We start from the raw sequence: 26,140 nt of genomic DNA, 5'->3' as shown, positions 1-26,140 counted from the left end.
GTGCTCCTTTCTTTGATAGTATAAAAGGTAATTAGATTATTTGCTAAGAAATTACTTTTCAGAATTAACTCTCTTCGTCGTTATTATTTTCCCCTTTGGCAGGACTTCACTGATTTAATATGCTTCCAATAGTTTTGACAACAATATGAAATTTCCATGGTGGAACGTGTCCATGTTTATACAGGTAGAACTTTAGAAATCATAGGAACAGATAGATACATTTCTGAAAATTGCAATTCCCGGGAAAATCTTCCTCTCAAATGATCTGTCTTATTCATGTAGTGCTACAATCCCCCTGTGGTGTGAACGGAAGTGGGTTTCTATTAGTTTTCTAAACTGCAAGGAAGGCTTACGTGTGTGGGGACAGTGACAGAATAATACGATGTGTTTGTTGGCAGGTTGAATCAGGGCAGCTACCGTGTGCTGGGCCAGCTTGCTCTCCCCTCCTTGGCAACTTGTCCGTGTGGAGTGTACCTTTATCAAAACCTCTAATTTATGTGGACTTTTTTGGGGGCTGTAGTTACAATAAATTGCCGCTGTGGCTTCCATGCCAAGCCATCTTGACCTGGCCACCTCTTGCCCCTTTTGGTCTCCCAGCCATAGGAAGTCCCTTGAAGAAGCACCTACAGTATCGTAGCTATGAAAGAGAACAAGTCCCTTTTTGTTCCTAAACACACAGGCTATTCCTTTTGGGGTACAGTAGCCATGCTGGCCCCAGAGCCTGCACGGTCCTCACCTACCCCAGCTTGGACGGGTGGAGGCCATCTGGGTCGTCCTTGAAGGGACAATGTTGCAAAAGTGTCCAGGCGCTTCCGTAAGTATGAAGTTGGCTTCACTAGTCCCAGTGCTGTAAAGCTGACAGTATGTGTCAAGTCTGCCCCCTCAAGCTGGCATCAGTCCTAAACTGATGGTCTTTGTAATGGGTTCTGTGGATGAGCAACTGGCTTCCAGGTAGACATGTCTCCAAAAATATAGGTCGCTTGTAGTATACCTTTTCGTCCTGTGCCCATTTCACTCTGTAACTCTTCAGCATCATTCAAAATATATCATGCTAGCACGGAAAAGGGTTTGTGGACTTGGAGGGGAGTCAGAAGAAATCTTAGTGTTATTTACCTTCTCACTTTGATACATTTTTTGACTGCCAAACAAAGGTGTGGAAGACATTTGAAGTTCGGTGAATTGATTTGGAAGAAGATTTTTAACTAATTCTAGAAGCTTTTAAAAGTATGAGTGGGTTTTGCACTGCAGGTGGTGAATGGCAGCTGTTTGGGCAGAATATGAATGAGAATATCAGACACCTCCACATTATAAAAGTTTTGAGCATAAAATATGTTGGGTTTGATATACGAAAATGCATATGAAATTACCTATTACTTTTTTTTCCTTTCTGTTTCTCTCTCTCTCTCTCTCTCTCTCTCTCTCTCTCTCTCTCTCTCTCTCTTTCTTTTTTATAAAGTTCCAGTTATATTTCTTCTGTGGTTATAAATTAATTTAAGATGAAATATTTTAGATAAAATTAACAGTTTGAATTAAAAAACCTAAATAAGCTCTTTCATCAGTGATATAAATGTAGCTTTAAATGTTTCAAACTTTGTACTTTTCATTTGCCATTTTGATTAGGAAAGTAATGGAGAGGTGACATTGTAATTGGAAAAACTCTGAATTTGAGTTTGAACCTGACTTCGAATCCCATTTCAACCCTCATCACCTGAAAGTACTTGTAGTTAAGATATATGTGGATATTTGAAATAGTTTTCAGTGTAAAGTCTTGAAAAAGTGAATTTCTACTTTCAGCTTATTCATTCATTCATTTATTCATTCAACATTTTCCATTTCTACTATGTATGAGACCCCACGTTGGTTACAAACATGGATAAATGTTTGTATACCCAACAAACACAAAAAGAAGGATTGCATTTACAACATGCTTTCAAACTAGAAGAAAAAAGACTCTTCAATGAGCCATTTCTCTAGGGAGGGTGACAGGATGTCACAAAAAACTGTAAATATGTACAGAGAATAATTACATCAGAATGTGATCAATGCATTTTTAGAATTTAGAGCATTCCTAACAGTCAGGAGTTGAAGTATGAAAAGGGGGAGATCACTATACATTGAGAAATGTCTAGTATTTCTGCAAAAGAAAAGAGATGGGGAGTCTCAAAGAATAATATACACCACGATTTGGAGAATAGAAAGTACGGAGTATGTGCCGAACACTGCCCAGTTTTCACGAGTTAGGGAGTAGGGTTGAGATAAGGCAGGAAAAAATTCCAGCAGTACATCACAAAGGCAAAAATCAGGAGATGTTGAGTAGGCCACACGATCAAAATAATATTCTCGATGACAAAACGAAAGAACTTGCCTGTACTCAGGAAGGGCTATGAGTTTTGAACATAGTGGATGTTAAACAAATATTAATTGGATAAATGTCTTACCTCATTTAATCCCCCAAACAATTAACATGAAATGGGAATAATTATTTTCATTTCACAGATGAGAAAACTTAGGAGTAAAAAGTAATTTGCAACTTGGGCCAATTCATACGGCAATGAAGTGCGAGGACAGAGGTTTGAGGTCAGCTTCCGTACATTCCAGTTTCGAAGCTCACAACCATGACACGTGCCCATTGCTCCAGGAAGGGAATTCAAATGCCGTGATACTTACAGGAGCAGCGCTGTACTTGTCACTAAAGAACTAGAGCGCAAAGCAGAGAAACCAAGTAAAAGTAACGACGGACCAGAGTCAGTGTTGGCTGGAATGCAAGAGTAATCTGATGCACAGTTGATAATTCACTGCTCTGAGGTCGCCACCCTGCCTGATGGTTACAGCTGAACTCGGGTTGGGACTGTGAGCCCGATAGGTCATTAGATCAGTCGTAACTAGTACAAAAAGCTTTCACACTCTCTTCATTATGTGGATTCATTTGTATGGAAATAGCAGTTTGAGTCACTATTCTGTAAACGGTTCTCCTTCTCTGCTCCGTCCAATCTGTCTGTCACCGGTTTCTTCCAGTCCATCTGGTCTAGGCATAAATCTATTAGTTTATTTTGACTCATGACTTTCAAAAAACAATGAAGGATAAATGAGATGAATGCAAGCCACATTAAAAAAAATCTAGATACTGCTACTTAAACAGTTCAATACATAGAAGCACATAAGTATATACCATATATAAAATCCATAAGTGAGATACTTTATAAACAAATACATAAGCATTTCAATATATACATCCTGTGATACCTCTATCCCCTCAGTCTGGATGTGGTTCATTTTTACTCAGTTACCAATAGTTCAGTACAACATGTATGTAGTTCTCCTGGCATAGTGCAAATGTATATATTTGAATAGAAGTATGTATATTTTGTGTTAAATAGGCTACTCCATGAATTATATCACTGGGAAAATCTTAGTTCTAAACTCTCAGTTTACAAACGAAATACTGAAATTCAAAGCAGCATACCCTCTCCTGAACCGTCTATCATCACCAGATTTTTAAAAAAGCACTTCAGAAAATATTTTTTATTTCTAGACATAGCCCATGCATTCAGATTTCCGGACTGTAGTTGAGGGCAGGTAACTGAAACCATGGAAAGCAAAACCATAGAGAAGGGGGAACAGTGGGCAAGACAACATTTTGGTCACAAGATAAAAATGGATAATGTTCAAAAAGGCCAGGGAAAACAGGCCTTTACACAAAAGATATTTCCTTCCTCAGTTCATGCCTGTCTTTTTGTTTACAGAGGTCATAGAATTATTTAAAATGTTAGTAATTGTAATGGACATTAAAGAGTTGTTCAGAAGTTCACATACTTAGTGCCATGCAAGCTACTTATAAAATAGTTTTTACTATGTATCAGTCTCCAAGTCACAATTACAGTAGATGTTTCTAGAAATGTCAACTGCTTTCTGGTGTAGATTCACTCCATAACACCAGTAGTAGCTTGTAATTGACATTTTACTATTCTGCTTCAAGCTAAAGACAGATGGGTGTGTATGTATATGTCTGATATGAAAAGCAAGGGTTTTACCAATGTTTTTTCCAAATCAAATTGCAGTCAGGTTTCACTGGATTTTTGAAAAGGTGTGCATCTATTTTTCATTTGTACTGTGGTTTTTTTTTCCCCTTCTCTAATTGCATCCTGACTCAAGGGGTTTGCTTCCTAGATTATTAAATATGGCAGCAGGCAACTGGAAATTAGAATTTCAATATAACAGTTGTCTCTTTTAGAGGCATATAGAAATTGGTGCTAAAACAATAATACAGTGATTCGATTAACAATACTTCAGTCTGACATCTGTCTCGAGAATTTTAAATGTGAGTATTAAAGTTAAGATCAAATATATGGTTGTATTTTAATTTACTATACCGCTTGAAATTATGAAACCATAATCAACTCTGAGTATGATGCCTGTTGAAAAGAAGGTTAAAATGATGCCTATAAAAGGTCATTTAATATTCATTTCTAGCACTAATCATTGCCTGACATTTTAAAAGATGGGGAAAAATATTGGATGAAATAACTAAAAATTAAGTCTGTTCTTAAACTGGACACGTTGGCAATATATTTGGGTAAGGGTGGTTTTATAAATAAGATCATTAAAATGCCTTTAGTTAATTGTAATCTTTTGAATTTGCAAAGTGTGCTTTCTTCAAGAAGCTTAGAGTGCACTTTTAATATCTTTGTAGTACTACTTCACAGTAACTCTGTGAAAAATGAAACAGATCTCTCTGAAAACATCATTGCACAAAGAAATTCTCTGTGGGATAAATGACCTAACATTGAATAAATGGCCCCCAAAATCTATGGCTGCCTCTGTCTGACTCAAAGTATACACTCAGATCAATGGTTCCATTGAACTTGGCGCTGATCTGAAATTATCTGATGTATTTGATCAATTTGGGGTGCAACATTTTAAACAGGGGTCGTCAATCATGTGTCATTTGTCATCAGTTCAAGTATCCCAGCACTTCTCATATGTTTATGATACATCATGGTTGTTCAATAAATATTTCATACCTGAAAATGCCAAAGAAGGTTACACACACACACACGGGCAAAGTTAAGGAAAATCCTCATTTAATCATTGTTACTGTTTTCTCACTGCCCTCTCCTTCTAGGAATAGGATTAGAGGTCGAGGATTCACAGTTCCTTTCTACCTGTGGGTTAGCCCTTGGGAAATTGCCCTGCTTCATGGAATAAGAGCTAACATGTATTGAGTGCTGATTCTCTGCCTGGCAGTCATCTAGAGTCTTCCGATACAGGCGTTCATTTAATCCTCTAGAAACTGTGTGAGAGAGGTAACGTTATTGTTACCCTTTTTTATTGTTATAAAACAGGCACAAAGAGATTATTTGTCAGAGTCAAAACCCTGGTACGAGGCAGTGATCGGATACTATGCTTAACACATATACACTCAATAAATGTAGTTATGGATTCAGTTGTTTAGGATTATTAGAAAAGAAAATGGTGTAGAAAAACCAAAAGGACACAAATACATACATTTGCTTAACTGGCACTGTTGCCATGTTATGTTAGAACCCTGCCAGGATATACCAGAGGAGTGTAAATAAACAAATTGGGAAAGAACTCCTCATTCAGAGTAACTTCTGTTTAGCTGTGGCTGTTGAGGTGCTGCTCAACTTCTCAGTACACTGACTAAGAAAAGCCAGGAACAAGATAAAATCTTCAAATAACCATAAACACTGAAATAGAAGCAAACCACCACTAGGTAAGATCTCCGTTCTATTGAAGAAAGAAGATCGTAGAAAAAAAGCACTTAACCCAGGTTTCATTTAGTGGCATAACCCGACTTTGAGCTCACAGAAAAGCAGCTCACTAAAATCATCCAAGAAGATGCTGTCTTTGTCACAGCTTGAGTTTTGTTCTTCCGAAGGAAGCGTGGGCAATCTCTTCTCCAGATGCCAAGGGCTGGTTGTGAAGTAGCCACAAGATTGTCTTTTCCTGGGCTCAGATCACCATGTCTCCTGCTCCAAGTACTCAGTATACCCACAACCACCCTTTTTTTCATCTAGGCAGAGACTTCAAAGCCCAACAAACTACTAGGAACCACATTGTAGGTCAGGGTTACCCTAGCAGATGGGGTAGACTATGGAAGGAAAGAGGGAGCTGCCAGAGGCAGAGGCATCCGAGATTTTTAATACCAGGAGCCAAATGCTACAGGAAGTAACCAGCTGGGCAACATGCCTGCCATGCCATGCGCTGCTTTTTCGGGCATTACGGCAATTCAGATCAGCAGAGAAATTGGAGCATGTCTCTGAATTAATAGTTTGTAGGCTCCTTTATAGAATCTGAAGAAATTCTTTTATATGCTCAGTAAGGTTCAAGAAAATCAGACTTCTTTATCAAGAAATGTAGCAAATTATTAGTTATTCTTATGTGAAAGGAAGAGGGTAGGAATCAGTTGAGTGATCATAGGCGAGACTATAATTCTATGACACTCTTCTTAAAATAATTTGATTTTAAGATAAACGGATCAGCCGATGTCTGCCACACTGGTGTAAGAATGCAATTTCAGTCCTGTTCAAATAAATAAACATGGGACGTAGCCAGGAAAGCAATGTGTGTCGGTTGCCATGCTTTAAAAAAATACTAGTGGAAGTGTGATGAGTTACAAAGAGGTAATGAGCATGAATAGAAAATTGACATGAAATACAGTAATTGACTAGTGGAAGTGCATAGAGAATTGTGTAGGTGGTTGTCACACATAGCACTGGTAAAACCAGTGACTGTGTGAACGAGACAATACAAAGGGTTGCAAATTCTTAGAGTTTGTTATCCTACAGGCTGTCTCTTCATGTCCATCAGAATGAGAGTGTATTCGTTGAGAGCATCACAAAAAGTTTGTTGTTAAGTGTTGGGCCATTTCCTGTAATAATTGCTTTTGCTGCCTCCAGGTTGGTTTTTAAAGCTTGAATTATGAATATTTCATATTATATTATTTTCACATTCCATGTGCATACCTCATGCAAATTAACTTTCTTATAGCCTCACGCTGACCTTTACCTCATTGAAAGAAATTAAATTGTAAAATGAATCTGCTTAGGAAAATCTGTTGCAGAAAATGTCTCTTCTACATTGTTGAGGGTGAAGATGCCTTTAGCTAGCTTTCCAAGTCATCAACCCTATTATATAATGAAATAAAAATTTAGTAACAGGTAAAAAAATTAAAACGTTAAAATATTTTGCTCAGGATGAAAATGAAATAACACTGTTTAAAATGTTGGCATACTGCAGAAAAAAAGTGCCTGAAACAGTTAGCTCTTAATATTTCAGGGTTTGGGGGTGCTTTTCATACTATATACTGGCATACTTGACATTTTCTTCAGGCTGCTTCAAATTGGGGCAACACATTGAAACAAAGACATTCCGACTCTGTAAATATCTGAAAATCCCTGGTGTGTACTTGCAATAACATATTCAAATATTAAGAAACGAAAAAAACATGTTAAATACCTAGAAACAAAAACGATAATTGTCTTGCATGTAGTTACCACCAATAATAGACTATTTTTTGTTTTCTCTGAGTGTCTTCGGGTAGCTTTTTAATCTCTGGTGATTTCTGAGGAAAATAAAACTGCAGGTTGTGAATTTTCTGTTCAGAAATCTCAGCTGCCTCCTAAAATTTTCCGTAACCTTATGATGCCTGGAGGTACTGATGTCTTGTATACCAAAGAGGGAGAAAAACTCTGGGCTTCCCGTGCTCCATTTATTTTATTCACACTGTATCTTATTTCAAAACTCTGAAATCATATTACGTGGACGTTACTTCCTTTATCTAAACATCTGATTTAATTTTCATATTAAAGTGTTCTTGAATGTAATGTCATGCATGGAATCAAAAACAAGTATTGGTGTTTATTTTCACACCCAGGAATAGTTTTGTGTGTAAGCCAGGTTTAAAGGGAACAGACCTGTAAAGAGAGAGTTTATAGACTTTAGAATAATCTCAAGACACTATTACTTCACATAATTAAAATTATTATTTGTCTCAAAGATCAAACCATTGATATTTATCTACATATGTGTATGTATAACCCGCTGAAAACTTCTTTTATCTAAAAATCTTGGCAAAATAGACACCTGCAGAAAAAACAAAAAACAAATAAACAAAAAATAGAGAAGAAAATATGCCCTAAGTTAGTAAAAAATAAGTAAATGGGTTCAATGACAAGGTTGTTTCCTTCAGGATCATGTGATTTTATTTAGAGAACGTATTTATTATATTTCACAGTAGTCTTAAGGATAGTATTGATAACTAAAATTTTGTGAGTTGTATCTTGATCTTTCAGTGAATTTACTTCATAGTTTTGGGTGTTTTTTTAGGTGTTTATCAGGTGTTTTTTAGGTGTATATCAGGTGTTTTTTTCTTGTTGTTGTTGGTTGCTATTCATTTATCAGTATTGTTGACATCTACTTTTCACTTTCCGATCAAAAATTTACTTCCAAAGCCTCTATGTTAAGGAATTTTCTGTGACTAAAACATGTGTACATTTCTTAATTTTTTCAGCTTTTCTTTAAAAGAATTTTCAAGACTCTAATGTTCTAATGTTTTTCATTTAGCTAACATGACATTATTTACTTTTCTATGCAGTGTAAAATTATAAAATATTTGGTGAAAGCAATAGCTGTTCCCATATTTATATAAGAAAATTTCATTATTCTCAAATAACAAATATTATTAGGAAAGTTTATATTATAACCGAAACATGATACTTCAATACAGGGAGTTATTTTTATAGTCTTACCCAAGCACTAAAGTCAATTAATCTATAATTCATCTACTTGGCACTTTACAAATATTTTTTAAGTTAAGTCATCTTAAGAATGCCATAAAGGTTTTTAATTAACTATTACAAATGGAAAATTGAAGTTCTGAATATTTCAATAACTTTCCTAACATACTGTACTTGATAAGTGAGAAAGCCAGGATTGAAATAAAAACACCCCACATCTGAAAGCCTTTACTCTCTGCTAAAATACTGCACTGCTTTGCACGTAATTCTTCCTCTTGCTTCCACATGATTCCACAGTCTTTTATGAGCTTCTATTATGTTCATAATACTGACTTTTGTCGGTGGGCTTCACGACAACTCACATGATCTAATTCAACCCAACTCTCTCTTTAAAGACATTTTGTTTTGATTCATATGACTGGCTGGAAAAATGTAAACTATATTTCCTGTGATTTCGTTTCTTCCCTGTAGTTCTATTTTTTCTACAAAAGTGTTCCTTATTCTTAGACCAATAGCCCATATTAATTTTTAGTCTAAAACGTTGTTTCATTAATCCTACTTATTTGCCTCATTTCCTTGCGTAGGCATCCGTCAAGAGGTGCTGTGGAGAATATCAGGTTATCTACTTAGAATCAATACGTATAGAGACTCTAAAGAAGATTAAAAAACAGAGGTCCTGAGTCCTGATCTTAAAAAAAAAAAAAAGAAATGTGTAGGATAAGGGTGCTTAGAACTTAAATGAATTTCTAAGGATCAGACATTGGTTTAGGGCTCTCAAGCACTGATGCCCACGAGTTACGACTTTGATTATGTATTTCTGCTGTCTTTCGGCCCATGTTCAGGGCTGTCTGCCCATTTTTACTTGTTTTGTTCACTTCTCCGATTGTTTAGTTTGTTTTCTATATTTGGCCACACATACAAGCTCCTTGAAGTGAGGCACTGACTTCATCAAGAAGTCCTGGTATTGCTGGAAGGGTCTCATTGAATGTTTCCTAAGTTAAACAAAATTGGACACTTCTGAAACGTATTACAAGTGAAAGAGCTACAAAATGCTGTATAGCTGTGGTCCTAGAACAGTGCTGTAAAAAAATCAGCCCATCCTGTTTCTGATGAGCTCAGAACGCTTGTATTGTCCTAACTCTTTGCAAAGAGACTGCCACAGGAAAAGACAATACAGATCAGCCAAAGAAATTTTAAAATTCGCTTTCTTAGTTGATATTTGAAATGCGCGATACCTTGTTTTCTTGTTTTCTTATTCACAACCATAGAAGGAATTGATTTAGCATTAAGAAGAGTAGTGATAAAATGCCTCAAATAATACTTTCTATCCCAATATCTTTCTAAAATAAGAAAAAATGTCTGTGTCTGGTTTGATAACAGGAAAGACAATCAATAACCACTGAGAACATTTAGTTTCCAAATAATCGTTAACTGTATGGATGAAGAATATTAAAATATTTATTAGTATAGCAGATCTATAGTTACCATATTTTACATTTCGATTAAAATATAATTCCCCAAAGCCAAATGTATGGAATCTTTAAATATAGACATTCACAGACCATGCAATACACATCTAAAATTAAATATTTCCGTAAACTGGAGACACATATACTTATTAGCATAATCTTATTTGAATAATATGTGTTAAACAGGTTCAATGAGATTTGGAATAAGAACATGATCAACGGGGGAACACTTTCTGACTGTAGCGGATGCTTTCATCTCTAGGGCCTCGGGCTCCTTGCTCCTTTCTGTTCACTTATTTCTAATTTCTACCCCAGTTCTTAAAGACCCCCAAATAAAAGCTGTTTACTCCGGGAATAAACCTCCTCTGGTTATCACGCCAATGACTGACTGCCCACCATTTTAGTAGTAAGTTCTCTTCCCAGGTGAGAAAATGGTCCACTCAGTCCCAATGTGGAGCTATGTGTCATCTGGTCATGTTTCTGGGACCAGCAGACTAGTGCTCCATACAACTGGCTCTCTCCGGAGTGAGCAGAAAGGTGGATCCCGTTCTCAGTTATCAAGCCAGGTTGTGTCTCACCTGGATGTTCTGTAAAGATGGACGTGCCCACCCTAAAGTTCCTGGTGCTGGCTTGTAACTAGAAGTCACATAGTGCTTTCTTTGAGCTAGGGTTAGTGACCCAAGAACAAATGTCCATCCTCTCCCACTGTAAGAACCGGATCACTTCCACACTTTCCTTACACAGATAGAATCTTCATCGTTATGGGAGGTGGTGTTGAATATGTATCTAAGCATTAACGTTATTTACATCTAGAAAAAAAATCCAAACTAGATATTTGGTTAAACTGTCACCAGTTTTGAAAAAGCTTAACCTGAACTTTACAATCTTACAAAACATTATGATTACTTCCCTACTGCCATTTAATTAAGCAATAAGTTTTTCTCATTATGAATGGAATGAAGTCAAATGGAATGTTTAACAGAAACTATTGACAGACACAGTATTGTTAGAATAAAAATTTTGATTTACATTCTTAAAGTCCTTTCCCATGATGCATTTTATTTTAAAAGATGAGCCCATTTGTTAACATAAATGCGCTGTGTCTTAGAAGCAGATGTACAGGCTTGCCATCAAAATGAGCAAAATTAGTTCTCTTTATAACCAAATGGAGACATCTGACTTTACATCCTGGAATTCATTGTAAGTAAATGAGCGGGATCGTCTTCTAAGATTGGTTGGTCTCTGAGGTCTTCCTTCTATCAAGTCTAAATAGATGTCAGATTTCAGGAAACGTGTGTAACTGTCTTGTTCCATCAGCTGATACACTCTGCTTTGTGCCGCATCAAAACTGTGGAGAGTGGGCTGGGCGAGGCTCTTAGTAATGACTTCCTTGGTGTGAAAATCAAGGTTTACCTGGATGATAATTAAAAAAAAAAAAAAAAAAAGTGTGATTATGGTTAACCTGTTGAAATAAACACCGTTGAGAAACAAACAGTACAGGACTCTCCAGTATGCAGTTGGCACAGCGCACGTGGGTGCCTGGATGCTGTTCTTGTTATGGGTCCAGGTGTCCCATGGTTCACTCGGGGTGGCACTCCACCTGGTTCTTCTCCCCTACGCTCCTGGGCCTTCCCACGCTCAGCTAACTTAGAACCGTGGACTATCGTCATGGTAAGAATCCTAGGTACCATTAGGTACCACCCATTTTCAAAGTGGAAATCAAGCTTCATAGAAATTAAATAATTTTCAGTGATGGCAAACAGTGAGTTTGGGGCATATTTGGGAAATCGATGTGGGGCTTTTCTTTTATCCCAGTGCTTTTTCATTATATTATGATGTTGCCTTACAACCAAATGTGTGCAGAAAAGGAATATCTGTTCAAGATATAAAATCCTTTAATGCTTTATATCAAAGCACTGCTGATATATTTGGTTCTGATGTTGGTGAGTTTCCAACTAGGAGTCTTTCCTTTTCCCTTGTGGGTAACACCATAGGACGAGCTGCCTTTGTTGTCTGTGTATAAAGTCAGCTTTGAGGAAAACAGAATAATGCATGGTAACACAGAACAAATTGAAACATACTGAAACGAGGAAAACAATAATCATTTCATGTGAAATGCTATTCACAGTGCTTCCTCATGGACTCTACTAATTTGCAGTCGATCAGAATTCTTTAACAGTGCTAAACTACCAAACGCTTCACTGAAGCAATACTATGTATGGAACATGTAGTAGAAACCCTAGTTTTTCATATTTGAGGACAGTCCGGTAACATTTGCTGGTTTTATAGCCACTTGAGCAATTGCATCGTATAATTATCTCACACTGAGTTTGCAGTCCAAGAAAAATCACAGTTATGTTTTCACTTGAACCATTGCCCAATTAGATCTCCCTCATTTCTCTATTATGAAAAAAAAAAATTTAAGTCTATCTGAAGGTGGAGGAATAATCATTTTAGGGCAACTAAAACTTTGTGTAGGTAGATGAGCTAACATGAAAATGATACATAATACAAATTTCTTCATTTCTCCTGCCTCCCCCACTTACCGAAATCTTTAGTTTCTATGAGAGGTTGCTTATGCTAAAGTGATTAATATGACTGACTGAATCTAAATGTTGCAAGTAGTTGTGTTCACTCTTAGTCTAGAATAAAAATAACCCAGAGGTGTGACTTCAATTATACCATTACTTCCATGTCAGCTGTCTTACAATGTATTTTTTTTGTCTGTAGAAATCTGTAAACACTCATTCTGCTTCAATAAAATCCTTACCTTTCTGGTGAAATGTATGGGGGTATGCATTTGGTAAAGGCAGACTCTCAAATGTTTCGCAAACACGTGTAAATTTTTGCAATTCTCTTTACCTCTTGTGGAGCATCACTCTGGATAAATTTTTCATATATTGCTTTTGCTTTAAGGATAATTTGCTGAGGGTCTCTGCTTTTCTTGAAGTCTTCGCAGGCTATCCAAAATTCAATGTTTTCCTCACTGAATTCGGTTTTGAGAAATCGGGTAAAAGTCTCCAGTCCATCTACCAAGAAAAGGAGTGGTATATTTTAACTACAAAATATTAATGCTGAGAAAATATACTACTTGATATTACAGTATAACTAGAAATATTAACAGAGTAGCTATGGCTTCTCTCTACTGGATCATAGTAGCTCCCATCTCACACAGGATCCATGAGGGACCACATAGAAATTAGCTGTGATCTTCACAACTATGAAAGGGGAGTGCCATCTCTGTTGAAATGAGGCTGGTATCACACTTAAACTGAGTAAGAGGGTCCCCTACTTTGGACCTGACTTTGGGTCTCTTGCAGCCATGGGTGTGTGGGGGGAGGTTATTCTACAGTTCTCTACCTGGAGAACCCCTCATCTTCTAGGCCATATTTCTGGGACTCAGGACCCTGGAATTCCCTCCTTAAAAGATCTATGTTTCCAGGGTTTGTTCAACTTATTTTCACTTATATTCATTTTCTATGTTCACTGCCCTCTACAGTTATTTCTCATGGTCAGTGATTATTTCTAATATAAAAAGTTTGCTATAGAGTGAAGAAAGAAAGCTCGCACTCTATTCATAGAATTATTGCACTATCTAACGGGTTTTGCCTTTATAACGTGTTTAAAGGTTTTGAGGGATTAAGTACTGTTTATATACCCCTTTCCACATGTCATATTTACAACGACGTCCAGGTGCATAGATGAAGAAACTGAGTTTCATATACGCTCAGTTGCTCCAGGTCTCTCTTTTCAAACAAACAGAAACGTGTAGATGTGTATCTTTGTCAAGAAGCAGCACTTTCTCTGGTAGGCAGAGTGAAAGCCCTCCCAAGATGGCCAGGCCCTAATTCCCAGAACGTGTGACTACTCCCTTATAGGGGGAAAGGAACTTGGTGGATGGGGTCACGGGTAAGGACCTCGAGAAGGGGAGGCATATCCTGGGTTATCCAGGTGGACCCAGCCTCGTCACGTGAGTCCTTAAAAGTGGGGGAGGAAGACGGAAGAGTGGGTGGGAGAGATGCAACCTGAGAAGGACTGTTGCTGAGCTTGAAGATGGAAGAAGACGGTCATGAGACAAAGAATGGGATGAGTTCTAGAAGGTGGGAATGGCGCTCAAGTTTAGAACCAGCAAGAGAGTGGAGATCTTGGTCCAAAACTTCAAAGAACTCAAATCTGCCAAAAAACCCAAATACGTATGAAAGGGATTCTCCCCTAGACCCTCTGGAAAAGATGACAGCCTGCTGGCACCTTGGTTTTATTTCTGCTGAGACCCATACTGCACTTCTGTTCTACAACACGGTAACATTACACATTTGTGTTGTATTACCTCATGAAAGTTGTTACAAATTGTTACCGCAGCAACAGGAAACTAATACAATCCTCAAATTATGCTTTACATATCACCATTTATTTCTCCTGTATATAAAACTTGTCCTGTTTGTCATGAAGTATTATTATTATTTTTTTTTTATGTTGTGAGCAATCTTTTGACTATATTAGAGTACCAGGAAATTAATGTGTAGGAAATCAGTACTCAGAACTGCTGTGACAATCTACAGACATTCCCTAAGTATAAGAGGATGGGTGGCTCCAACGACCACCATGGTGAAAGTCACGTCTGTCCCACTGCTCCTTCCACTGGCATTTTCACCGGAGTGAGGGGAGAGTCTGTATTTCTCTTCCTTAGTAAATTGACCCTGAGTACCACATGTTAGTAGGGGAACGATTGTGGAGAAACCAGGAAAACACGCAAAGGTCAGGCCCACCAAGAATTTGAGAAGGCATCGTGAGACTGGCGTGCAATGCTAACTTGTCCGCTGTCGTTAGATGCTGGTGAGATAATTCCTGGTCAAACACGACCATCTTGGGAGGCCTTAGTACTGAGCGGGACCTGAACGAGTCAACAGATTCTGATCTCAGAGAAAAAGCAAGAGTGATCAATGTGAGTGATTTTTAACCATTCTTTTTCTTATGTCTCTACCACAGTGTTGGATTTTCAAGATTTATTTCTTAGGCTGTGTCATGTGCTTTTCTCAGAAGGTAGTAAGGAAATATGCATGGATCATGATTCTTTTAAGTATTTTGACAGATTTTCCACAAATACCTAAGAATGTATATACTTCAGAGTAAAGTGAAGGATCTATCTCTGTTTTTAATACGTTTAAACCGAATTCGCTGCCAAAGTGAATGGGGAGTCAGACACACCAGTGTGACCAGGGTTTCTTAGCACATCGGCACTCATGACGTTATTGACATTAGTGTGTTCCTGTTTGATTTTCTTTCCCACAATTCCTTTCACCCTTTGTATCTTATTACCTGAACTTAAGAAGAGACAGTTGGAATCACTCTTATTATTTGAGATTACATTCCTTTAATTCGGCCATAGATTAGCAACAGCTTGAAAGCTGCTCCCTTTTCTATTATATTTCTGTGACTGGAAAGGTGGCTTGGTTGCATAATCGCTAGTTTTCCCTTTTGTCTCTTTTTTTTTCTCTTTCCTCCCTCCTCCTTCTTCTATAATGATTGTGGAAGTAAATAAGAAACTACGGCAAAACAAACCTTTCAATCCTGATTTCAAAACGTGAATTTGAAATGTGGGCAATATTTAGGTCTGTGAAAGCAAAACCACAACAGAAACAGCAATCTGTAGACCAATTGGCTTGATCCAAACTTTAGGCAATTATGCAGTCATGCCTGAACCTCTGGCCAGAACTTCAAAACAAAACAAAACAAAACCAAGATACTGAGAACTTTCCTCTTGATAAATTTTTAGTGTAACCAACAAACACTGCTTAACACCCATGCTTCCTTCCTCTTTCAAGTTTTTAAAACCTTGGCCCTTTTCCTCCCCATATTAACATCCACTTTTTACTGGCTTGAATTCTAAAAAAGAAAATTATATTCTTCTAATTTACCTCTAATAATTATCTTCAGAACTAATACCGTTTTTGTATTTTTTAATAGAATTCTGCTCTTATTTGCTTAGCAGCTGCTCTAAAGTAGATTTCTGAAGAGAATTCCTTGACTAGATACTAGGAAACAATTGGAACCAAGACAACATGATTGTGAGAACATTTTCTGGTAACCCTAATTTAAAAGAGAAAAAAAATGGTCATGTGGAAATGTGTACTCTGATCATATTAAAAAATATAGTTTTGGGGGTTATTGCTGTGTTTATGATGTAGTTCCTGCCTTTTCCTCACCCATAGTCACAGGCACTTTTACTTGTTCCTGCTAGTTCCTCTGTTATTATTTAAATGGAAATTGAAACAAAGTCGACAAAATAAAATGCCTGCTATCTTACAATGGGAGAACAGTCAGTTCCAGGTCAGAACTGGTTTGGAAAGAGGTGTCTAAAGTTGTGTTTTATTGGGTTTAGGGACAAAGTTACTTTGACCCTAGTAAAGGGGAAACTTTTATTTTAATTTATTCTATCCATATGTCATGTACGTGCACAGATTGATCAGTGTTTAAATACCAAGTTATTCCTAAATTGAGTTAATTAATGATGATCACAAGGTTAGGTGGATAGCACCATTATTTTGTCGATTAATAAATTTCAATTATAGTAAAATGTTTTGTACTGACACCTGAAAAGGAGCACCCATATGCCAGACAACTGAAATCATTCATGACTTATTAAAAATAACTTCCTTCATCTATCTTTAAAAAATGTATGCAACACCCAGGATGAACCTGAGGGCCGTGTTATATACGGAAAATGCAATCCTAATTACAACAGTTAGAGGTTTCGAGTGTTTGCAAGGTCTTGGCACATTGGTGTGTCCCTTTTACTGGGGCGGTCCATTTAATTTTCACGTCAGCCCTAGGGAGGAAGTCCTGTTATACCCATTTCTACAGACAAAGAAGTTGAGGTTCAGAGTTAAGTTGCCTGAAATCTCACAGTTGGGAAAAAATAGCCCTGGGTTTGGAACCCGGGTTTGTTTTGGGTAGAATGATAGAACTTTTACCACTAAACCACCAGAAAACAACAGCGTCCTTCCTACTGAGAAATGTGGGGATTAACAGGTAAGGGAAGCAATGCAGAGTGCAGGGGCTGAGGCTGGACGCTCACAGGGGGAAGTACTCTGTTTGGAGCCGCACAGGAAGTTCCACTTGCATGGAATTCAAAGAGACGTCTTCCAGAAAATAACAAACATTTTTTGGAATATAGTCCTTCACTGATTTTCAAAGCAAGGGTGTGAGCTATGTACTGGCCATCATGCTCTGGACTGTCACACAATACTAGCTCGTTGTCACCATGGTTAGTCCTGAGCTTGAGACAGACATTCCAGATGAAGTCACGACACTCCTCCTGAGGACAGTGCCATGTGCTGAAAGTATTCACGATGAGTTCATGGCAGTGAGTGGAGTGTGTTAGCATAATATGGTTCCAAGAGGGCAGCATAGATACTGATTCAAGAAAGGAGGTGATGGTGAATGAGAAAGCGATTCCTTTGTTTAGAAGTCGCAATAAATTGCTGTTGAAAAAGTAATATGCAGCGCCGTGCAAGATTATCCCAGCACATTCGTTTTACTTCCTGTTTCTCTTACTTTGGGCAGCTGCCTTGAGTCATGTCTCAAGAGAACAACTTCTCCCCCAGGGGCAGTCACTTACTACACGTAAGCTGGCCTTTAGAAGGCCGCCATGGTGAACGCAGCTGCCAGACGGCTTGATAGAACCTGAGATTCAAAATAACCCTGGAAGAAACTGGCTCAATGCGTCCTACAAATATGAAACGCTTGTAGTTGCGTGTTTCTCAATTCAAAGTTTGGTTGCTGGAGGAGGTTTCTGATGCCCAGAAACCAAACGAAACCAAAGTTATGCCCCTCTGAAGCTGGAACCCCAAGTACAGGAACACCGCCTCAATTCTAGGTTGCATTGTCTGCCTTGTAATCTCGGGCCTCACAACTCTTGACCGGCTCAGGATGTTGCGGTGAATTTGACAATTATGATTTAGTGGTGCGGTGCGATGCACTTATAATTTAAGCTGGGTTTGACTTATTTTTAGTCTTTCGCTAGAGTAAGGTCTAGGGTGTTTGCATGGCTCAGCTTGATGCAGTCATTTAGCTTTGCAGAAACCCAGACTCCATTGTCTGGCAGAAAATTAGTAACTGAAAATCAGGAAGAGCAACTTGAAAGGGGACTCGGGGCAAGTGTAAGGAGAAGTACTCATTTCCTTCCCCAAAAGAGAGGTACACGTTTCCTTTCCGCCTTTAGCAAAGCCAGTGTTAAGTATTTGCCACAGTAGAATCAGTTCGTATTTTTAAATCAACGAGGTGGTGCACGTCTTACATATTCTACTTTTTTCTTACTTATTGTGAATTTTTCTCAGAATTAAGCTTAATGGAACCACAACTCATGATACAGAAAGATCAAACAAATAGTCATTCATAAAGAGGTTAAAAATATTGGAGTTATTTGCCATGACTCAGAAAAAGGGTGCATGGGAAATTAAACAGTGATGTCATAGTCAGATGTTCTCATGAATAGACTCCCTTCATAGGAAATGCCATTTTCTTTCACGTCTTCAATTATCAACTATGTGAGATGGTTAGAAAAAGCTCTATCTGTAATGTAATACTCTACTGTCTTCTAGGTATGTGCCTCTAAAATCCTGCAAACCTTCTGATAAAGTTTCCAACAATTAAATAAGTTCAAATCCTAATCTGCTATCTTTTCACTAATCTTGTTCTTCTGCCCCTATTTCTCATTTATAAAAGCCATTGTCATCTTCCTCTTAATATGGACTAAAATCCAGGGAACTTTGGCTCTTCCTTTTCATTCATCTCCTCTTTCTTCACCATGTCACTTACAACATACGTTCACATTCAATGTCTCCAAGTTCATCCATTTTCTTTCCCCAACAGCCCTTACCTTGAGGTTAGCTTAGGTATTTGTAACAGCTTTGTGGGTAGTCCATATCGCATGCAGAGACGCCTACCTGTCTGTCCATCAGAGTTAGCTTGCTAACTCTTCCAAAGTTTGGGCCCAACTTGATTTTCCAGTGTGTTTGTTCACTACCCTTTGCCTCAGGAAAAGTGAACTGCCTGCTTTTCCAGGTTGTACACAAATCTCTCATTTCTCGAGTCCTTTCATGCCTTTTTCTCTGCTCAGGAATTATCTTTTCTTCTGCCTGTTGAAATGTTGCACATCTATATATCTTTTAATGATGTTCTAAAGTCTACATGATACATTGCAAGTTGTATAGCTTTTTAAAAGCATTTAGCCAATTGTCTTCAAAATGCTACATTATTCAGTAGCATTATTTTACTTTAAAGATGTCTTACACAGAAGCATGTACACATGTATACAAACACACACATATATGTGTGAGTATAATATAAATATACATAATTTTATTGGATTTAATTAATTTGACACCTTCACATTGATAACATTTATTTTCACAAAGCCAATCCGTGAGCACACAAAGACTAGATTTGATATTGATATTATGAATGACAGATAATAGTTCGATAGTTGGTTTTTATTTATTCATACTTTTTGTTTTTATTTAACAGCATTTAGAAATTGATTTATGTGCATGTGGTGAAATTGTACCTTTTTATGATTCATTTTGCAATTTTGGACAAATTTATCCATAAACAGGGATGGCAGAAATAGTTTATTCTAATATCTGCATAGAAACAAATGAGGCACAGCAATTAAATTATTGAGGGATTTCATTGTGTTAAAATTTACTAAGCATGTTTGAGCTCATTTAAAAGAATTTAGAAGAGATTTCGATTTACAGAAAAGTTATGAAGATAGTACAGTTTCCACATACCTCACGTCCAGTTCCCTCCCATTATTAAATGTTGATACATTATTATTATATAAAGTCCATACCTTGCTCAGATTTCCTTGGATTTTGCCTTCTGCTCTTTTTTGTTTTTAAAGAGTAAAACTACCTTTTAAGAATGAAATTTGAATAAATAGTGGAAATATCAAAGCACTCCGTGGATTCTTTTGTTTCTCTGGAGTATAGCAAAACCTCTTTCTGTTTTAGTCTCATCTGTGTGTTGTCTGTCACCCTAAGCCACCCTTTTTCAAATTTTGTTTCTCAAGAACGGATTATATTTTAGTTCCCTAAATACATTGCATTGGTAATGCCCCTGCCTCTGCTAGCTGTCTGCCTGGATGGTCTCGTTTTCTCCATGTCCAGCTGGTGAACACTGATTAATCCCCTAAAATCTAGAGTAAGGACCATTTCTCTGTAGCTCCATTTCTAAAGCTGCTAATAATCAGTCTCCAGTGGTTTTAATATCAACCGTTTTTGTCAAACTGAATACTCAATTTCTATTCTATTTGGTTTCATTTATCATTTCATTTCTCATTTGACTAAACTTAATACAATTTCCATTTCCTTTATATAGACATGATGTACAGAATTTGAGAAATACATTTAACCAAAGGGAAATTCTATAAAACTTGATAGCTAGAGCAGGGTCTTTTTTGAAATGTGTGTGTGTGCGCACACACGTGTACACATGTGTGTACACACTCAAGTATAAGACATTCCCTTATTTTTTTCCCTAAAGTCAGCTCAGTAGAAATGAGCTGAATTTAACCCTTGCAACCAAGAGACATTTTTGGCTTATTATTTTAAGCTTCATAATTTAATATTACGATATGCTTTTCAATGAAAATACCTGGATTTTTTGAGGATTGATTAAAAGACTACTAGTCACACATTTTTTTGTGAATTCAATTTAATTACTGCTTTGATAATGAGCACTGAAAATAACGCCCAAGGGGGGGTCAGTGTTGATTTTTTGTTATTCCTGTTACCCCCTCTTGATTCAAATTACTGCTATTTTATAGCGCTTTAATGTTTCCACTAGTTGAGAAAAGAGGGAGAGGAACAGATTCATCTTTTTTCCTGTTTGGTTCTGATTACTTGTAATGCAGAATAATTGCAGACTGCCAGGGGAGGGTTTTCTGTGGGACTAATTATCCTTGTAAAATCTTTCTTCTCTCTGAATGGGTTGTGAGAGTACGATGACATATTTATATGCCTATGAAGGTAAGAAATAAATCCAGCTTATATATTTCTTTCCATTGCAATCTAACCCTGTAAATGATGTTTACCTAGTTGAGAGTGGACTGGAAAACAGAAAAAAGATGATTAAATTTATCATTGGTCAATTACTGTTCAGAAGAGCAGTAGCTTATAGGTTGGCGTATGTCAAACCGTCATTGGTTCCTTTGTCATCTCATTCAATCCTGACAGAGGTCTGTCTCCATTGGAGCTGAAGGCCTTGTTATCTCCATTTATAGTAGAGAAGTAGAGGAAACTCAGAGTTACTAGTTTCTTAGTCAGGAAGCTTAACTAAGATTATACAACCATTATGTTTTACAAGAGACCCGAAACTCAAATCTCAAAGGAACCTGGGCTAACTCTTTCCTAGCAACCGATTGGGTTATATATTGTTTGAACACTTCATATTGACCAGGTGATATGCTGGATTTGGGGATCCACAGCTGACAAGACATCTACTTTCTTATAATAAACAGTTAAATTGCAAAATTATGAACTCCACTCCCCCTTTCCTCTTGCTCTGCCTGGTAAAGAAAACTGAAGGGCTGGGATGTGCCAAAATGTTGGAAGCAAATTTGGGGGCATGAATTATGGAGGAAAGTTTTACACCACTTGTTGTCATTAGTCTTGGGAACTGATAAATACAGAATTAGTGAGGATGGGATAAGTTTGACATATGTGTATATTAGGTGAGAATTTTAATAGTATTTAAGTAATGATTGGATATCGGGAATGAAGAAAAGTGAGTAGTTGAAGAAAACTGTTTATATTTCTCTCCTTTAAAATAGGGAGTGATGGAGCATTCAGGTAAAATAAGGAGGAAGGAGTAACCAGTTATATTTTCTCAGCATAAATGCCCTTTCTTACGATTACCCTCCATTTTCATTGATGACATCCTCGCCTACGTTTAAGCCTTGATTTCTCTACCTGTGTTTTTCTTCTCTGAGTCAATAGTACAATTCAGAGGCAGAATCTGTTTTCATTGCAAGAGGGAAAAATTTCAGGGATACTCCCCAGAAATAGGGTTCTTTTGTCAATAAATTCAAGGGGGGCATGAACTGGTCACCAAAACCTTACAGAGTGCTAATTAAGGAGCAGAAAAAATACAGCTGACGAGGAAAGACAAGAATAGTTGGTGTTTCATCAAATGGAGGATAGGCTTGAGGCTGAATTACAGGTACTGGCCCTTTCCTTCCAGTGAACACCTTAGGCTGTGAACCCCACTAGCAATGCTGTAAACAGTAGTTAGAGCAGTCTGGCTGACCATCTTGGAATGGTCTGGGGACTTGGGGGAAGGCTTTTGGTTTCAAAGAATGAGGTACGGAACAGGAAAACGTCAGGATACAGATAAAAGCTGTGGCTTGAGGAAATGTGTGGCTATTTGGTAATGATACAGTATTGCTTCTTGAGCAGACTCTACTTGATTCAGTGTGGAAGACAAAGAACCCTGTGGTTACCTGGCCCCTTGCTTACTTAGTTCAACTTGTCAGTTTTACTACCTAAGAGAAATCGTGGGCTGAATAAGGACAAAAGGAGCTCACTCACCTGCTGCCTGACATAAAGTGACCCTAAATTCTGTCCTCTAACCCATGCCTTACCCTAGTGTAGGACAGTCAAATGGGAATTCAATATTTGTCCCCACCCTCTACTCTTCTACAAAGCTCCACTTTAAAATACCCACTTGAGTCTCAACTCTTCTACAAAATTCTGCTTCAAAAATAGATGATTGATTTTAGGAGTAAAACATTTATATAAAAAAAAAAAAAACCCAAACAAAACTATTTTCACGAAGGTTTCCTGAATGTTTATCAAACGAATTACTTTAAGGGTTAGCTCACTTAAGAACACAAATAACACGGGTAATCTGGGATTTAATAAAACCGAGGGTCTCATTCAAAAATTTTAAAAAAGTAAAAATTTGAAACTATTAACCATAGCACAAAGAAATAATATTTCAACTACAAAATGTAATTCTTCATAAAATGGAAGTATTTCAGAAACATTTTCCATTAGTTGGCTATTCTATTATTTAGCTATTCTGTTGATCAGAAACTCAGATTGCTGTAAATTACCACTCAGACTAAATTTTTTTGACGACCTCTGTTGTATAGTTACATGCACACTCTGTATCATTTTCCATTAAGGCTAAAGTATTAGGGGGAAAATGCCACTAACCTTTATGGGAAAGCAGTTTGTCAAATGATTCAGCCCACATCACTGCTTCTTCAAGGGAGACTCTGTTAAAGAAACAAAATGTTTTACAATGCAGTGTGCAGAAAGTCTGTTTCTGAATCTGCTCTAACATATGGTATAATGCTGCTCTTTCCAGTTATTTTTTACAAGGTTTCTCTTTTGATTATTATATAATGAAAGTCGTATTTACATTGGAAACTTCAAAAACATTGGTCAACATTCTTTTCAATTTTGCCTTTGACTGTTTTCTAAGGAAAAAATAATCATGTGTTAGGTTAATAACAAAGAAAAAACATCAGGTGAATTATCTTTCTTAACTCAGCAAACAGAAGAACCTAAACTGGCAGTATCTTTCAGTCAAACTTTTTTTTTTAACTGCAATTTCCTTGAAACTCTTACCGCAAGACACAGCATTATTTTTTTTTTTTAACAGACACAGGAAGTTTCTTTAATGGAGCTTTAAAGGGATAAGAAATGTAAAATACTTTTAATACAACATATTTTAGCGACATTGATAATGTAGAGTTGAATATATTTGTCTTGGGTCTTTTGTTGGCCATATTTCATATTTGGAAGAATTTGTATATTGTAAGTATATAAGGCTGCTCCATTTTCTCTTGGAATTAAAGAAATGACTAAAAATAACAAACACCCCTTTTTGTGATTTACTTGCTGTTGTATGTAGGGCGATTTTTTTCAAACTACTGAGGAAAGAGAACAGCTCTTCTCTGTGACAATATTGCATTGTGAAACTCTTAATGACTATTTAATTAGTTTATAAGGAGTAAAATATATCATTTAGAATTGTCAGGTCTATAATTTTAAAAGAGCACCTTGAAATTTTTTAAAGAGTATGTAATTCAAGCTATTAAAGTGGTTACATTTTATGGAATATTCCTCGTCTTTTGAAATGAGATCTCTACCTTATATGACTGTATAAGTTCCAATAAAATGGAAATCCCTAATTTCCTCTTTCTTAAATTTTTAATGATAGAATCAGCAATATCTCCCCCCAAATAGTTAAAAGTTATTCACCTTGTTTCTTTGGCAAAGCGTCTCGGTCTACTGGAATGGGTCTCTTCATGAAACTCAGGTTTCTGCAGGAGAAGACTTAGCCGATTTCTTTTTTCCTTGGCTCTGTAATGAAAAGGTATTAGCTTCAGGAAAATTTGGATGGCAGTTAGAATCGCTCCTTCTGACTGCCAAGTTTAGAATTGGTAGTCACCTAAACACACCTTTTCACCCATCTCCCGACCCCGACAGAACAGTTTTCTTAAAGAATTTCATTTAAATACTATGTTTGTGGATATTAGAATAGCATATGTGAAATATATTTGGTTTTTCCTCAGTGACTGCAAAGTTTTACAATTAGTACTAGTTCTGTGTGGTTAACGTTGTTGCCCTTTTATTTAAAACATGAAAACACTTTAGACTTAACGGTTGTTTATTCCTGATAGACTTATTTTCTCACTTGTAACAATACACGCAATATATTTTCACCAGATATTTTAAAAACAAGGGCGAACACACATCCATCAACAATGGTTTTCAAAGTATAAGGCAGATTTTACAAGTTATGATTTTTTACCTGATTTTGGCTTCTTTGCTTGTTTCTTCTTTTGCTGAACCATGTATTAACTTGAAAAAAGTTTTTTCTTTTGATTCGCACATATTTAATTGAGGAAAGAAAATCAACGATGTTTCCATCTCTCTCTAAAATGAAGAGACGTCTAATTTATTACATTCTTCACTTGTTAATGCCATTCCAAAGATACACATGGTCGAAAAAAAAGTTAACTCTATCAGCAATTCTTAACTTTAGGAACAAAAAAAGTTCCAAGGGCTGTGTTTCTGCCTCTGTAGAGACAGAAAAATGTAGAAATGAGGAACTGAAGTACAACGCAGTGCTGAGCTGTTCAGGGAAATGAGACTACAAATTTGCAACATGACGCTTGGTCTGTAAGATAAAGACTCGTATTACGACAGTGCAACTTCTCTTTCTAGCGTGTGCAACCAGAGCGATGCTTTAATAGACCCAAATGACACTGTCATCTCCCACAGGAACTCTTTGAAATGTTCTTTACTATGTATAATGGGTGTTAAAATGTGGCAAAGTACGACAGCTAACCTTAGAAGATATTTTCCCTTGTCCTTAAAAAAAGTGTATTTGCATATTTTGATTACACTGAATTAAGTAATTTAGCATGCAATTGACATATGCTATGTAATGTCAATTACATTTGCTTCACATAAAGTATCAGAATGAAAATACAGATCATAGAATGTTATAGTTGAAAGGGACAATAGGAAACATAGAATTCCATAATGTTTAAGCACAGGTCCGTGGAATGATTTTAGACATTCATGAAATTTTTACCAGTCCATGATGAAAATGGGAAAACAAAAAGACATGTAATTTGCCTTTTCATTATTAAAATCATATTCTTTTCAATGAAATATTTCACGTAGAGATGGCAGTGTGTGTGTTCGTTTATTTTATGTCCTTATTGAAAAAAGAAATGGCAGCTCCAAGTTGGTTCCACCTCCACTTAGGTAACTGTTTCATGAAACCCAAATATCTAACACATACCGATCTAGGCCATAACTCACATTTTGTAGAAAAAGAAACCAAGAGGTACAGGTATTAAGTGATTTATTCTTACAAATTCCCAGA

General features: G+C 36.9%; 1 protein-coding gene across 1 annotated transcript; it reads right to left on the bottom strand.

Moving 5' to 3' along the window:
* Positions 1-10,195: 10,195 nt before the first annotated feature.
* RGS18 (regulator of G protein signaling 18) lies at positions 10,196-25,348 on the bottom strand. Its single transcript, XM_019745103.3, has 5 exons — positions 25,055-25,348; positions 24,502-24,603; positions 23,449-23,510; positions 13,091-13,257; positions 10,196-11,641 (listed from the first exon to the last, which is right to left on the bottom strand). The coding sequence occupies exons 1-5, from the start codon at positions 25,171-25,173 to the stop codon at positions 11,384-11,386; spliced, it is 708 nt and encodes a 235-aa protein (XP_019600662.1). The 5' UTR covers positions 25,174-25,348; the 3' UTR covers positions 10,196-11,383.
* Positions 25,349-26,140: the final 792 nt, after the last annotated feature.

This window comes from Rhinolophus sinicus, chromosome 6 (assembly GCF_057876585.1).
Source record: "Rhinolophus sinicus isolate RSI-liver-muscle chromosome 6, RSI-T2T, whole genome shotgun sequence".
In the NCBI taxonomy this organism is placed as follows: Eukaryota; Metazoa; Chordata; class Mammalia; order Chiroptera; family Rhinolophidae; genus Rhinolophus; species Rhinolophus sinicus.
Note: the sequence above shows the minus strand (reverse complement) of the source record. Positions and strands in the feature narration are given on the sequence as shown.

Bases quoted from the DNA above. Each gene is read 5' to 3' on its own strand.
- RGS18 (XM_019745103.3), bottom strand. From the start codon at position 25,173: ATGGAAACATCGTTGATTTTCTTTCCTCAATTAAATATGTGCGAATCA. The intron at 23,511-24,501 runs GTGAATAACTTT...TTTCTTTAACAG, and splicing joins CGCTTTGCCAAAGAAACAAG to AGTCTCCCTTGAAGAAGCAG. The intron at 13,258-23,448 runs GTTAGTGGCATT...TTTTCTTGGTAG, and splicing joins CAAACTGCTTTCCCATAAAG to ATGGACTGGAGACTTTTACC.